Source organism: Zonotrichia leucophrys, chromosome 3, assembly GCF_028769735.1.
Source record: "Zonotrichia leucophrys gambelii isolate GWCS_2022_RI chromosome 3, RI_Zleu_2.0, whole genome shotgun sequence".
Lineage (NCBI taxonomy): Eukaryota > Metazoa > Chordata > Aves > Passeriformes > Passerellidae > Zonotrichia > Zonotrichia leucophrys.
Window position 1 is genome coordinate 71,082,696 of NC_088172.1, and position 16,850 is coordinate 71,099,545.

The following is a 16,850-nucleotide window of genomic DNA, read 5'->3' on the forward strand; positions in this document are numbered from 1 at the left end:
GTTTGTTATTTTAAGTACCTCTTTGGATCCATTTAACTCAAATGAAAAGTTGAGAGACACGCAAATGTCTGTCCACAGATTGTTCTAGGTATAGAACTGTGGGTTCCAAATCATAGCTCAGTCTTTCAAATAATTTCTAGGTGTTTTCTTGACATAAATAATTTGAAAACTTCCCACTAGTATGGAGCCTTACATATTGATTTGAGTTGTTGAGGGGTTTTAAGGTATACTGTTGTTGATTGCTGCCCAGTATATTCTGCACAGAGAATGCAGTGACTCATTACCTGAATGATTTAACCAGACACTTGGGAACAGAATAAAAAAAATCATTATAACCTATTTATGGAGGATTGAAAAAATTTTAAAGTATTTTCCATGTGTCTTAAGTTCTCTTCTAATATGCATTGCAAATATAGCCCTTGTAACCACTCACCTGGGCAATTCGGTTGTCATGGCTGGGGAGGAAAAAAAAAGGAAAACCTGATTTATTTGTCTTAAGCAGGATGACAATGACTAAGTTTTCCTGGTGCTTGTTTTTGGTTTGATTTTCTTACTAATTTAATTTTTTTTTTCATTTTTAAGGTTGTTGGGTTGTTTTGCTGCTTTAGAGTGATTCTGAACTTTGTTGTCTAGGTATGTAGCGCTTGGATAGGAAGTGGGGTTGTAAGTGACCTGAATGATCTCCGCCGAGTTCACAACCTTCTTGTCTCTTCCCTGGATAAAGTGCAAGCAGGAAAGGGATCTTCTAGCCAGCTTTACCGAGAGAGTGCAACTACTATGGAAAAACTGGCTGTTCTCAAAGCATGGGCTGAGGTAAGCCATGACCATCAAATCTGCCAAAGTTTGGAAACATTTTACAGTGTAATAGCAGCCTCATACCTCATACTGCCTGTACATGCCTTCCTCCTAACTTTTTTCAATTCTACTCTGGGATGTTTTAAACTCAGTATCTTTCTCTGCCCTTCTGTTGAGCCATATTTACATTGAGGCTTGGTTGTTCTTTGTTGTGTTGCACTTTTCTGGGTAAAAATACACACTCACACCATATCAGATTTTGAATTTCTTCCCATCTTACTGCTCTTAAAATTGAAAAAAAACCCCCACAAACAGGAAAACAAAGAACCGTAAAAATCAAACAACCTTAAAATATATTTTGGGAGAATATTGCAGTTGGTTAACCAGCCAACCAGCTAGTTAGTTAACACTGTCAAGTGTTTATAATTTACACATTTTTAGAAAGAAAGTGTGTGGCCAGATTGTTTTAGGAAAGTCCCATTTATGAACCTAAGCATTATATATATACTGGTAGAAATAAAAGAAAGGATTTAAATAAAATGGAGTTTTATTGAAAAATCTCTTTTTTCCAGTAATTTTCTGATGAATTTTATCTGTGTGGAATCTGTTACATTCACATGGGAAAGACTGCTGCTTTCCTTTCTTTATAGAATCTCACAGCATGTACTTTGACATGTTTTACTTCTAGGTGTATGTCGTTGCCATGAAAATTAAGAAAGAAGCAGAAACCAAACCCAAGCGTGTTTCAAAGAGCGCAGAGGAGGATGAGGATGATTTTGGTACCGTGGATGAGTTGCCACCAGACAGTTTGATAACGCTTGTACAGCCTGAACTGCCGGCACTGAGCCGGCTCTGGTTGGCTGCGCTCAAAGATTACGCTCTTTTAACTCTGCCAGCTGAGTTTGCTACCCAGCTTCCACCAGATGGTATGCACTGGAATTTCTTGTTGTGTTCTGCAAAGCAGAAAGAAACTGTAGCTGGACATTCAGAATTATTCTGTAAATTAATTAGTATGCATGTTTTTTATGCAAGTGATAAATTCCTACCTGGGCATGTAATAGCAGTATTTTCTAACTTTGAATCTTCTTTCCTTCAATTTGAAATGAATATACTCTTTATTCAAATCATTGAGATCATTGAAACTTTGTCTTTGTGGAAGAAGGAGTACTTCTTCACCTCTAATACTTTGGTATCAAGTGCAAAAAGATTTTGGTTGTATGAAAAACATGGTCCCTGAGATTAGAGTAGACATTGTTTTACAGATAAAGAGTGAATGCTCTATATGAAAAATGCTGCAAGATCTGATGACTGTGCCTGCCTTTCTTGCTCTCTTCTTACTCTCTTCTTACTGCTTTATTGAGGCCAGTGCACTTTGTCATGAGAGGTACTAATTAATATTGCTACTAGAGAAGGAGAGTTGGAATGTACTGCCACTAACAAGCATTATACCTGATTATGTTTGTGATCAAGCACACCCAGAATAAATATACTAACAAATTTTGAGTGCATGCTTTTTATCTGTTACTTGCAGAGAATCTTAGAATTTACCTTTGCTTTGTTAATTTAACAGGAGGAGCATTTTACACTCCGGAGACAATTGACACAGCTAGACTGCATTACCGGAACTCCTGGGCTCCCATACTGCATGCAGTGGCACTTTGGCTGAACAGTACAGGATTTAACGTGTCAGAGTCAACAGAAGAGACTGCTGCAGCAATGCCCAGTTCCCAGAAACGTGCTACATCCATTATGCTAAACCAGACACCTGGGACTCCACCTACCACTAAATCTTTACCAGAAATAAACAAAGATCGAATGCATTTAATTTTGGGTAAGAGTTACAAGTTTAGAATTCAGTAGCAGCATGTTAGGGTATGAAACACTATGAAAATGAGAAAATATACTTTGCTTGAAATCTGTGAAGTTTAAAATTCATTCCATGTCTGGACAGTAAAGTTTTGAAAATCTCTGTCTCATCCTCCCTCTTATCTCTCTGCCTTCTGTGTTCTTTGTAGCTTTGACTACAAATATTTGTCAGTGTGATTATTATGATTTATGTAATTGACTAAAATGAGTAGGAACTGTTCTACACTGTAGTATAATGCAGGTGATACAAAATGTTGTGCTTCAAAGATGCAAAAGCTGTGAGGTTAATTAAAATACACACCCCTATAAAACACTGCTCAGTTGAGAGTGATATTTAGCAAGTCACATGGAGTAGCTTTTGCATCAGTTTTTCATCTGTGAGTAGCATTCACTGTTTCTCTTTGCTGTTACCTAACAGCTTTAAGAGGTGGATGTAATCTCTTATTCTGAGGAATACGAGAAGTTTGCTGAGATACAGACATTTAAATCTGGAATTAAATGCTATATGTAGATGAATATTGCATGATTTTTGGAGCTTAACTTCATTTTGCTTGTCTTTACATTTAAAGGAGTTCAAGAAAATTAAACTCAATTTACAACTGAAGGATTCATATCTCTGACTTACAGATCTTTAGAACAAAGTATGAATTTCTGTTCAGTAATCTTAAATTGCTTGTTGTCACTGTGCATTATTTATCCTATAATTTATTATTTATTATTTAGCCAAATTGTGGGGAAGACGTGATGCAGAATAAGAAGTGAATACAAGTCTTCTGCATAGACTCTCTTTTAATTGAAAGGACTAATTGAGAAAAACAGCTGTCTTTCTAAGTTTTTAAGGACCCGCTATACTTACAAAAAAATTCAAACGAAAACTAGATTTTATGATGGTATGAACATTCTTTTTTAACTATTGCTCTTTTCAGGTGTTAGTATACAGTTTCTGTGTTCCCCAAGACCTGAAGAGCCTGTAGAGCATGTTACATCTTGCTTACAAGCACTACATACTTTATTGGACTCCCCTTGTGCCAGGATCCATATTGCAGAGGATCAGGTAATGTATGAGCATGTTGTAACAATCAGCATTTTCCAGGTCTTGGACTTTCATCAATGATGATTACAAGAGCTGTAATTATTTTTTGTGTGAGAAAAGTATTTGTTCATCATAAGCAAGTGACATAACAATTAAGAATTGTTTAGTCCTCATGAATGTTTTTCTATGTATTTTGTTTCACTGCAGCTCCTTGGTGTTGAACTCTTGAGTGTGCTTCACCGACTCCTCCTGACCTGGGATCCTCCTTCAGTCCAGCTGCTGGTTACAGGAGTTGTCCAGCAGATAGTAAGAGCAGCTCAAGATTATTTGCAGGAAAAAAGGAACACGCTAAGTAAGATTCTGTAAACATGGCTTGCTTTGCAGAGTAAATAAGCAACAGGTTTTCATGTTGGGAAAGGAACTCCATTGCATTAGAGTATTGTTACACTGAGGAGGAAAATGCTGTGTATTCTAGAGATAATTGTGATTGTGTTCATAATTACCTGCTGACTTCTTAACTCTTGTAATCTGTATTTTTTCTTCCTCTGATCATTCTCATTTCATGTCATGATTTTCATTAATTTTTCTGGAGTAAGAGTGGTGCAAGGTATATGCAGCGCACCCCTTATTAATACCTTGTTCAGTTTCCTTAATGTTTCTCTACTGACTACTTCCTTAGCACTTCATTTACCTTTTTTCTGAAGATTAATGATTTAGCTAGCAGTACAGGGTATTGTGATGTGTCCCTGGCACAACTGACATCCATGAGGTGAGTGAACTGCTCCTGAAACCAGTATGGAAAGTTGCCTGCCCAGGAGATCTTGCCAGGAAATGGAGCAGACTTGCACCTGGGTTCTTACTTCACTTATTGAGGGCACTCAGGGCGTGTCAGCTACCAGGATCTCTGGGAACAGGGTGTGCAACAGGAGCAAGGCAGTTGGCATGGAAAGGCATGCTCGCTGCCCAGAGGTGCTGCTCAAGACTGCACAGGACTGCTGGAGTCAGCATAATGGTGGCAGTGACATACAACAACAGTCTGCTGACTGAGGGACAATCACCTCTGCTACATCAGAGGTCTAATGACCAGTTTGAAATTCAGGTGAAAATGCTGATGATGTGCCTGTGCTCCAGAGGCTTGTCTGTGCAGCCATAGCTGGAAGTGACATTGGTCTCACCTGTGAGACATGAAGGAAATGCTTGTGAAGGTGAGCAGACTCTGTGGTGTCAGGAAAGGTAAATGGAGGAATGAAATGTTTTTTGGAGGTCCTGCAGGTGCAGGAGCTGAAGTCCCATGTTTCTCAGGAGAGACAGCCATAGACTATGCTGGAATATGGCCCTGGAGGATGATGCTTGCATGAAGGTGGTGGCTGCAGTACTGTGCCTTCCAGGAACAAAAGGCTCTATCTCCAGATATCCCGTTGGAGAACACTGAGGAGATCTGGCAAGAGGAAAGGAGCTGATAACACTGAAAGGAAGTGACGGGTGATACCAGTCAGGAGCCACAGGTTGCCTAATGAAGAAGGGAAGGTGAATGAAGCCATGTTAAACCAGCCCAAAGAAGCATTCCAGTCAAGCTATGGGAGTCTCATGAAAGGCTCTTACCATCCAGCCGTGTGCTGGAAGGGTGACACTGCTGGTAACACTCAGAAGTGTATGAAGCACAGAATTCTAAAGTCCAGATGCTGGACAGTCCAGATGAGGGTGGGGTTGCATGGATTTGCTCTGCACTTATACAGAAAAAACGGTTACAAAGGTTAATGGTAGTTCTGGCTGTACCAGCTATGTGATAGGGGAGGTCGTAATTTCAAGGGAAAGAAAGAAAATGAATGAGTAGCAGAGCAAAAGCTTTGGCTTGACTTGGCAGACTTTGGCTTGTTCAGGGAGCTTGTAGATGAGATCTTGTGGTAAGCTTTCCTGAAGGGCAAAGGAAAGCAGGATTGTTCATCTTTGGTGACAAAATAAAGCTCATTCACAATTATCATGGCAGGAGGCTGACTTGGCTGAACAGGAACTTCTGACTGAGCTCAAATGTGGCATGGAAGTGCTTGGATGTTGGAAATGGGGGCAAGCTGCCAAGGAAGACTACTGAAGTTCCTGGGTATGGAGGAGTGGAATTGGGAAATTTAGGTGGAGCTGAGACGGATGATGAACGTCCAGTGTAACAAGAACAACTTTTATAGATACATTGTCAGCAAAGGAAATTTGGACCTGCTGCTGAATGGAGTGGGTGATCTAATGACAAAACACACTAGAGCAAAAACTAAGGCACTGTTATCTTCTTGCTTACTCCTCCTGTGTCTGTGTCTAATGAGCAAGCCTAGGGAGAGCAGTGCTAGCTTCAGCAGGTGAGCATCCAGTTAGGGACTGCTCACAAAAAAGCCAGCCCTACCCTGGAACCAGATGTGATGCATCTCAGGGAGGGCTGATGACATGCTAAGTTTGTTGCAGTCATCTTTGTAAAGCTGTGGTGCTCAAGGAAGCTTTTCAATGAATGGCAAAAATGAAATGCGGTGACTAACTTTGAGTAAGACATGAGGTGGGGTTTGAGTGAAGTTGCCAGTAAGCCTGCTGTGCTTGTTGAAAGGTTTTTGAGTAAATTTCTTTTGAAACCACTTCTTAGTACATGAAGTAGAAGAATGTGATTTGAAATAGCACAGACTTACTGAGGGCAATTAATGCCTCATCACCCTCTGTGATGAAATAACTGCCTTTGGAGGTGGAGTGGTGAATACTGTTTACTCAGACTTCTGCAAGGCTTTTGACCCAGTACTCTACAGTATCATTGTCAAGTTGAGTGATGTGGACTGAAAAGTAGGAGAATAATTTGTTGGACTGCTGTGCTTGAATGGAGTTCAGTAATTCAAGTCTAACTGGAAGCTGGTTGCAAGTGGTGTTCTTTAGAGATCAGTAGAGGATCTGCTACTGTTAAGCACACAGGGCAGACAGGAGAGAATGTCCCCTCAGCATATTTGTGGATGATACCAAACTGGGCGGGTGGTGGGTGTGCAGGAGGGTGGTGCTGCCCTTAAGGGGAATTTTGAACTGCAGGTCTGAGAACCTGCTTAAGTTCAGCGAAGATAAATGCAAAATCCTGCATTTGGGACGGAATGTGCATTGGTGTAGGCTGGTGGGCTGACAGATTGAATAGCAGATTTGCCAGAGGAGGAGTTGTGTGTGTGAATCTCTGGTGTGAAACCTATACAATGCAGACCTATGCAACCTCTGTTATTGGGCTGTCTTAGAAAAGACACTGGCATGTATCACATGCCAGACACAGCAGTGTATCACATGCCAGTGTCTAGTTTTCTTTGCCCTTCCTCCTCATTCTGAGTAAGACAGCTGTTGGCAAACATGAAGGAAGTTCAGTGGAAGTCCACTAAGCTGCTTAGGGAGGTGAAGTGTGTGACCTGTGAGGAGAGGCTGAGAGAGCTGAACTTACTTAGTCTGCAGAAGAGAGGGTTAATATGGGATAGAATAGCAAACCCCCTTCTTAGAGGGGATTTAAAGACAAGGCCAATCCATGTCTTCTGCAAGGCATGTGGTGGAAGGACAAGAAGCAATGTACATAAACTACAGCAGTGGAAATCCAGATGGGATACAAGGGAAAGATTAGTCACTGTGGGAACGGTGAAGCAGAAGAGCAGGTGCCCAGGGATGTGATGTCTCTATGCTTGGAGATCCTCAGCACTCTGAAAGCTACTTTCTGAGGTACTTTTTGTGACCTCTTCCTTTTAAGAGAGAGTCTTCCTGTTCAATCATTCTTTACCATTTTTAAAAAAATCTCAGATACACTGTTTCCATCTGTGCTAGGTAAATTACTTTCCAGGAGGCAACCTGGGAAATAGTTCATTGATACCTGGTTAAATTGGGTAGGTCTGCCAGATTTTCTGTTACCTGAAAGAAGTGAAGTAAACCCCAGAGAATATTCTCTTATTAAGGAAAATTACTGTCTTAATCTGGCACAATGTACTGTTGATAGAAAAACCCCCAACTGATAGCTTTTGCCCATTTTCCATGTAAAAAGAGGGAAAAAATTTTGCTGGAACTTGAGGAACCATCATGAACAACTGAAAATGCAGGCTCTGTTCCTTCATATGAATTAATGGAATTGTTTACTGTCAGCCCAGTAAGCTGCTTTTTTCAGATTGATGAATGTGATAACAGTAGCAATCATTTAAATTCATAGGAGCTCTATAGGGGTAGTTCAGGCCAGCTTTGCCTTGCTGAATCTCTGTTGCTGTTTAATGGGAGAAGGAAGGACTGCAGCTGGCCAAGCTGCCATCAAAAGAGAGACTTTTTGAACTGAATACACTCAGCTAGACTTAGACATAGAATCCTACAGTGCTTTTCTGTTCTCTTATTTCATAATCAATTTAGGCTAGAATAAGATTTTGTCAGAGTGGAACATTTAATTAATAGCTATTAAATTTACAAAAAAAAATGTCCTGGCTGTTTATTTGTCATTGGTTGCTGTTAATTTTATGATCATTTTTAAGAGAAGCAAGATAATTAGCTGTAGTTTTATTTTGTGCAAGACTACATTTGTTTTCTAGTTCCAGAAAACAAATTGTTGCAATCACAGTACTTCTAAGGCATTTTAAACCCCTTTAAGTCATTCTAACTAAAACATTTAGGCTGACATGAGCCATGTTTGTCCTATCTTACTGTAAAGCAACTTTTTCTTCTTGATTCTTAACTTCTTTGTGAAGAGTGTGCCGTGTAATTTTTGGAGTGGCATCTTAACTGTCTCCTCAGACATTTCTTTCCTTTTTCAGATGAAGATGATAATGAAGAAAAAGAAAATCCTCTTGCTTTAGGAGAGGGAGGTGAGAGTGGTGGTCTTGTGCCTGGAAAATCTCTAGTTTTTGCAGCCATGGAGTTGCTGATGTTCATCCTAGTACGACACATGCCCCACCTCAGTTCAAAAGTGTCGGATTCTCCGAGTCACGTTGCTGCCAAATCCCACCTCTCTGAGGAAAGCGCTCGTCTTGTGGCTGCCACCGTTAATATTCTGTCTGACCTGCCTTCCCTGTGTTCTCCAGCAGGTAGGACACTGTCACAGGATATGTGTGAGCACAGCGAGGCTATGATGCTAAAAACAAACTGAAAATACATCGCTATGAATGCTATAATTCATAGCATTAATATTTAGGTAATTAACTAAATGAAAATTCAGGCTTTTCCAGTGAACAGCATAAAGGAAATTTGACTTTAAGTTTGCAAGCATGCTGCAGGTTTGCTGAGGAAATTAGATCTGTGGACAAAGGCTGTAGGAGTTTCAATAACACACTTAGATTTTAAGCCCCTGTACCAATCTGATTTCATTCTTGGTTTTTTTTCCCTTTTTTTCATGCTTTTGAAACCTTTCAGGCAATTTTTAATCATATTGTTAAAGAACACAGACATTTTGGAGATAATTAAATTCCTGAGAAGTTCATGAAAAGCAGGAGCTGTAAGAAAAGACAATCCTACAGAGGGAAAAACAGCACAATTCATCTGTGGTCACACTTGGCCTTGCAGCCGTTGGCTGTCAGTCATTCCCAATGTGATTATAAACTAAATGGAGCTTTCTTCTGCCCAGGAAGACAAAGGATGTGTGGGAGCTGGGATAATTGCACTGAGTGAAGTTCATGGGTAAAGGATACAATTACATGGGAAGCTGCGCTCTTTGACTTTTGCTTTTTGGAGAGCAAATTGCTTGACTGTTGTCTCAAGAATCTTTGGGAAGTTTCACCCACTCTTACAGATGAGACATTTTAAAGTTAGTTCCCTAGTGAGGTGCACTGCAAATAACATATTTGGACAAAGTTATGCTCAAAAGACAACATCGCTTGTCTCAAACAGAAATTTGTGAATTTGGGCTTGCACTTTTTTAAGGAACAACAGATTTTGAGTTGGAGTCATGTCCTGTTTTTATGTAATACTTGATTTTTTTTTTTTTTTCGAGGAGGTGATGGGAAAGAGGGTGGGCAAAAAGAGTAACTGTATTTACATCTGTGTTGTCTGAAGTAGTCTGGAGGGTGTTACTCCCAGCATTTGGCAAGTGGCCACTGCAAGTAGCTCAGAAATGATTGTTAGTTTAAAGAGCAGTCCCTTCCTGTCATAATTGTTTTACTTCATGTGTTTATCCTCACAGCATTCCCAGAAGTAGGAAAATGGCAGGATTTGTGTTTCCACAGATGTGGAAAAACGAAGCATAGAAGAGATATAGAAAGAGGCTTGACTGTCTGAAATGATCTGTATGTTGATTTTGCATGTCTAAACCCAACAGCACTCTTCTTTCAGTCCTGTAGGGGCTTAAAGCCTGTCTGCGTGTGTTATTGAAACTGCTACAGCCTTTGTCCATGATCTGAGACACCCAAACAGCTTCCTTTCTTTGCTTCTGGTAAGGTGGGGCACACCACCTTACTCAGAAAGTGCAGTAACTTAGTTTGGATACTTGTTTCCAGACCTCTTATTTTTGCTGTTTATAAGACCCTAGTGATGTGTAGATCCTTCTCTAAGGTACTTAGCAACCTGGATGACATACCTTGTATCACATGCCATGTGGGACAAAGCTTTAATAGCTAAATGATCACTCCTGAACTGACAGCAGCATTTCAATTGTTGGCTTGTATGACTAGTGTTATGATACATTTCAGTAGCACTGATGAATGAATTTGGTGATGAAATGGTGAATGACACATGTCACTTGTTACCTGAATTGCACTTTATCTCATCTCCTTTGTCTCCAACCAAACGCACCCATATTGAGGAAGACAAAGAGCTTATCTACCATACTTTAAAAATTCTATTTTATCTTTTTTTTTTTTCCTTTTTTTTAGGGTGTATGACCATCTTACCCACTATCCTATTTCTGATAACACGAGTCTTGAAAGAAACAGCAGTAAAGTCAGCAGATAATCAGGTCCCACCTCCAGTCACTGCAGCTCTTCAAGGCATAAAAACTATTGTTACTCTTCCAACAGTCAAGACTGATGAAACTCAGAAACAATGGACAGGTCTTATCCGCAGCACTCTGGCATCTATCTTGGAAGACTCTCAGCCTGGTGAGTGGTTTCCCAGTGCAGGAGTTAAAATTCAAGAAAAATGGATTTTCTATAATGAAAATGCAAGTATGGTATCTGCCTATAACTTAATGTAAGACCTGAATGAGCAAACCTCATCAGTTGCTTAACAAATTTTATTGAAGAAATGCACAACATTGACTTTAACAAAGTAGTTACATCTCAGGAGTTCTCACTTCAGATTTGTCTTTGGTCTGTCTTCTTTGACAGTGTTGAGCATAACCTCCAATTAGAAGTTTTCCCTTTTGCAATGCATCTGGCATCAGCCTCTCAGTTTTTTTGCTGGCACAAGTCATTTAATCTTAATGACAGTCAGTGTTAAAGTGAATGAGTGGGAAGACAGCCATAGATAGTTGTGGAAAGGTTCATACTGGAGTAGGATGTTCACAACACTGTTAAAAGCTTTCTTTGGTGATAAAGAAATCCTGGCCAAAAAATGCCTGTTACTCACCAGCACAATGGTTACTGTCTCTTCAGAGAACTGCAGACCACCTCTTATGGTTCACATACATGCTTTGCCTTGCCCTTCAAAAAGAAAAAAAGATGTACAGTCTTAGCTGCATAGTTAGCAAAAGAGACACAAAGATTTGCCATTTGCATAGTGGTAGTCAGTGAGAAAAACATCCCATTGCATTGCCAGGGAGCCATTTGTAGAGAGTGAAGAGAGGCTTGAATGGAGTTACTCATGTGAGAGATGGGGAATGAGGAGGTAATTGCAAATGATTCTGAATTGTCCAAAGGGGGAGGATCACTAGTTTGTGTTAACCAAGCCAAACTTCTGATTTGATTTGTCACATCAGCTCTTGTTTTCCAGCCTTTAGTTACTGTAGAGATTTCACAGGCCCTCTTTCCAGAAACATCACTGGCTGGAGACCTTTTTGCAGGCATCAGAATTTTTTCTAGGTTCCTTGCAGGAGTGTATGTTTTCCTTTCTAATCTTCTGTGAAGTGCGATTGATCACAGATGCAAAAATCTAAGCAAGGTCCACTGCATTCAATTTCAAGCCTTATCATTCAATAAAATTCAAACAATGTAAATTTAAAATAATTTAAATAATGTAAGAAAAAACATCACTTAATATGCTTGGAGTAGTTTTTTGAAGTGAGGTTTTACATTATGGCTAAGCCAGTTAAGTGACTAGCTGATATCTGTAAAGGGCAGTCATGCTGTTTTTGTTTTTTACTGACTTTATATATGCTGTTTCTTTGTGCCTCTCAGGGGAGAGCAGAACCAATGTGGCCAACCAGACCAGCAGAGCAGTGCTTTTAATATATATTATAATAGTTTGTATATACATATTTTTGTTCCTGTTGTGAATTCATGAATGAGATCTGTGAAGACAACTTAGGCAAGGAAAAAAAATTGTGACAATGGCAAATACAGGCTATTTGAAAGGCAGGAAAAATTAAAGTAGGACTGTTCCTGTTGGTGACAATTGGCTGTCAGATCAACTAGTCTGTTCTGTGAAACCTCATGTTAAGTAAAAGTTGTTGCCATGCTGGATATCTATTTCTTGCTCTGCTGTATCAGCTGAAGATAATTATTTTAAAAAGTGAAGTAGACCTTTAATGGGCAAAAGATCTAAAAATATCTTTTTTCCTCTTGTTTACACACTGAAAACAAAGAGCATGACTTGGTCTGAGAAAGTGGGTGGTGATGTTTTCCTTGATACTTAAGTTTCAGAAAGATTGACTTACTTTATTAAAACAACTGTTAGAATAGAGTTGCTCAGATTTTTGTCAGTCACAGTCAACAATGATACTGTAATAAGTAAATGCATATGCAGTTGCAAATAATTTCAAGTAAATATATTTCCTCTTTGTGAGTTTTATCGGTGTTCACTGGATTTTATTAAATAAATGCTAAAGCGTTTTTGGAATAAGCTAACAGCATGTTTGCTTTTGTTTTTCAGAAGCCTCTAAACCTATTCTTGATGAAGTAAGCATACTTACAGCTATTGCTCTCTTCCTCTTGTCAGCAAGCAATGAAATAATTGGAGTGCAATCTTTACAAAATGGATGTATGAACAGATTTAGAAGTGCATTGAATTCTTCTGATCCTTGGGTAAGATCATGTTATGGGAATGTAAATGACATGCAGCCAGCAGAAACTAATTGTGATACATTTAACACATTTCCTCAATGTTTTGTGATGCCCTTTACTTCAGGGGTAGGTACTGCTGTCAGGATAACTAGAATTTTCAACAATGCATTACTGAAACTCATGAGCAAAATAACCCAGACTTAGTGCTTCTCGATAAAGTGTTCGTGGCCTTGTGCCAAGTTCTTGACTTCAGCTTTTTAAAAGGCAAAACCAGTCTCTGGTATATGAAGTTTTATCAGATGAAAAGGTTGGTTACCATAGAGGGGTGACATTTAACATTAGTGTTGATCTTTTATAATACAAACTAAGCCATTTTTTCCTTAGATAAAATTACAGCCCACATTTCTGATCAATTTTATATTTGTTTGTGCAAAACTTGTGCTTGTTTTGCATGTTCATACAAAACTCAGTTTGGGAGCAAAAATATAATTTTGTGGGCACCATCAGAATATCTATATATCAGGATTCATTTGTTTCATAATTTCACTTCTGGCCTTTGGCTTGCCTTTGTGAAATGCCTTCTGAATTACTTTGTCATTGAGGAGGAAAGTTACAAAAGTTATAGACTGACTTGATTCAAGCAGGCTAATGCACTGTATGGATAGTTAAGCTTAACTTTTCCAGCCATATATTTATCAGTTTGAGTGGATATACAAATCTGCAGGTGGGAGCTAAGGAGAAAAATCTGTGATGTTTCTACAAGCAAACACTGCAGGGATTCCTGAGAAGAAAAACACGCAAAAAATGCGGATGTGTTTAGGGTCACAATGAGGCATTTAAATTCCTGTTTGGACTGATAATTCTCCATAGCAGGGCAGGTGTTCTCCAGCATGAACATAAAATTCAGTTGATTCTGCAGCCTGACCCTGGATGGAAAGCTACTTAGAATTTTATTGTTCAAATGGAAATGTCAGTTGTATTAAGTGAAACTTTTATGTCTTACTCTCTCTGAGCTCTGTGTAAACACACAAACAGCGAGAGAGAAGTACGTGGTCGCCCACTACCCTGCTGGAAGGCTGCCTGTCAGCTGGAACTTACCACTATTTTTGTAGCACACAGAGCAAGTTTGGAGAGCAGCCAGATGGTGTCCACTCTCTTCTCACCAATGTGCAGAGCAAATACTCTGTAATACTTGTGTGTTCATTCTGGCTTTTTAAATGTGAAATATTCCTCGTTGCAGTCAGTGACGAGACACCCGTTTGTAATAAAAGCATGATCGGGATTGTACTAAGCGCATTGAACTGATTAAGGAGAAGACTCTTCCAAAGAAACTACTGATGCCTTAAAAGAAATACAGGAGTATTTTTGAAACTATTACCACATGAAAAGGTCAAATATCATGTATAGTAATAACCAGAAGTCTGGTGAGCTCAATTCCCTTTTGTTCCAACAAGATAACTCAGTTGAGAGATCCAAGTGTTTCAACGCTGTTGGGCAAGTTTTACATGAGAGTGTGACTCTTTTGCTTTGAAGAAGCTCTGATTTTACCTTTCAGGAGTTTTTGTAGACTTCTGTGAGTGCACATTAGTCCAAAGTTTTATATTACACAGTTCAAAGGAAAATAACTTGGATGGAATTCTGCTGTCAGATGCAGTCATAAAACTCTTTTGAAATATGGCTGCATTTAAGAAAATACTTTTACTCCTTATTTCAAAGGTTAATCTAATCATCTTTAACAGCTAATAAGGAATGAAGTTTAAAGAAAGACAGAAAAGGAAGAGAATTATTTGTAACAGTATGGAGAGATAGAGGTAAAATTTGTTGAAAAGGTCAGAAATGCTGTGAGTAAGGCATTGAGGAAAAACGTTCTTCCGTGGAGCTCTGTTACAAAGCGTACAAATGACATGAGAAGTGTTATTATTTCAGACCTTAAATATTGAACTGTATAGAAAACCTGCAGCTATTGAATTAACAGTAATACGATTTCATAACTAATATTTTCTTACCAGTAGTTTTTATAATCTATGACTTTTATTCAATATTTTTATTTATATATCTGTGTTTCCACTAATCCCTGGATCTCCTCACAGATCATTTTGTTCAGTAATACTTCCTCTAGAACATTTCTGTTCAGCATGTGCTCGATAACTCATCCTGTTTGGACTTGAGTGCAGTTCGAAAACATGTACAATGTTTTATCCTCACATTTGTTGTGAGGCTTCACCTTTTCAAAAATGCTGGGTTATTTGTGGTGGATTTTGGAGGAAGATCTTTGTATTCCCCAAAAAATGTATTCATAAATTCATCTGAACAAGATTATCAGTGGGTCATTTTCCCAAACTTTGGCTTTAATCATCTCTGCTTTCCACAGAGAGGGAGGAGGATTTAAAAAAATAGAAGGATGACAAGGAGAGCATTCTGTGATCAGCTTATATAGTCCTAGGCTACTGCCAGCACAAAAGGGAGAATGCGAAGCAAGGATGGAAAGGCCTGACAGTTTTGGCTACAGCCTTGGCTTGTATTAGAACAATAAGATCACTTTGTCCTGAGTCATTTTTATGGGCACTGTTGCCTTTCTGGAATTGGAATAGCGTATCACGATTTTGAAGATTAAGCTACTATTAGAGCTGGTAGTTCTGAGACCTAAACATGGAGTTCACTGTGAACTGGTGTGACTGACTTGTGTGATATTAACTGTCTTTATTTTCTCAGGGTTTATATTGTTACTGCTACTTAGTACCTGCATGTTCTTTCTAATTGTCCTTCCTTTTATTGAACCCTGGGCTAATACTGCTCTATTAGCTGGGCTGTGTTGCTTCTTTCCTCTTATTTAGTACATTTCCTTCCCATTTAGTAGTCTTTTTATTTATTTAATCAGAGATAACAGAGTTTATTATATTCACTGAGTTAACAAATAACTTTGAGGACAATGTGTTTATCTTGATTTGATTAGGTTCAAGCCAAGTGTTACCAGCTTCTGCTTTCTGTGTTCCAACACACCAATCGTGCCCTGTCCACTCCATATATTCATTCACTGGCCCCTATCATGGTTGAGAAGTTGAAGGCTGTGGAAAGGAGCCGCCCGAACAACAATCTGGAGCTTTTAGCAGTCCAGGAAGGAATTAAAGTCCTTGAAACATTGGTTGCCCTTGGTGAGGAGCAGAATAGTAAGTATTTAGGTTTTCTAGAGAAATGAGTAATGCTAAAATAGAATATTGAACATTGGAGATGTTGCAGTTAGGAACTCAATGGCATAATCACAAATGGACTGTGTGTGCAACATGCTTTTGTAATTCCAGTGATAGAACTTTTGTATACATGAACTTGCATAGCATATACAGCATGATATGCTGAGACCTTTGCATTTCTGGTGATTGCAGGAAAAAAATTTAAACATGAACTACAGTAATAAGTGATATTTTACTCTGTTTTGAAATTTGTATTTCATGCTGTTTCAATTTACTTTTTCTCATTGTTAACTTAATTATTTTAGTAGACTTTTATCAGATTGCTTCTACTAGCTCAGTTTTAGCTAAAGTTTTAGCTAAAGTTTTAGCTAAAGAGCCCAAGAAATTGAACCATACTGGTCAGAGTATCTTGATTGTAGATAAAGCGAGATTCACTAGCTAAAATATATTACTTATAATTTATCTTTGAATTAGTTATTCTTCAGCTGAAACCATGGGCATTCTGAAGACTTACTGTCTTTGACATTTGACTTCAAATGCTGAATAAGTTCCTGCTAAGAATACTACTATTGGTTTTGTGTAGGGTTTTTTGGATGGTTTTTGTTTGGTTGGTTTTTGTGGGTTTTTTCACTCAATGGTCTCCTTGTTGGAGTTTCTCTTTTTTGATAGAATGTAAAATTTCTTGAGCCTCATTGTGCTTCTGGAACAGTTGTTTGAAACACAGGTGAAATGAAAATGAGAGAGTAACTGAAACAAATGAGGAGACAGATCATCTGATTTGCTGGCTGAGGACATTTCACCCCATGAGTGTGATTAGTCAGAACCTATAAGGAAAAATAATTAATACTCTGGTAATCT

At 38.8% G+C, this 16,850-nt stretch overlaps 1 protein-coding gene across 1 annotated transcript in view; it reads left to right on the forward strand.

Annotated features, from left to right (window-relative positions):
- HEATR5B (HEAT repeat containing 5B) overlaps positions 1-16,850 on the forward strand; it is a 55,440-nt gene that overhangs the window by 36,931 nt on the left and 1,659 nt on the right. The window contains exons 27-35 of the mRNA XM_064708762.1: positions 634-813; positions 1,484-1,721; positions 2,366-2,626; positions 3,588-3,715; positions 3,902-4,046; positions 8,470-8,739; positions 10,519-10,743; positions 12,674-12,825; positions 15,758-15,971. Of these exons, the coding sequence (XP_064564832.1) occupies positions 634-813; positions 1,484-1,721; positions 2,366-2,626; positions 3,588-3,715; positions 3,902-4,046; positions 8,470-8,739; positions 10,519-10,743; positions 12,674-12,825; positions 15,758-15,971 (1,813 nt within the window). The remainder of the gene's footprint in view (positions 1-633; positions 814-1,483; positions 1,722-2,365; positions 2,627-3,587; positions 3,716-3,901; positions 4,047-8,469; positions 8,740-10,518; positions 10,744-12,673; positions 12,826-15,757; positions 15,972-16,850) is intronic.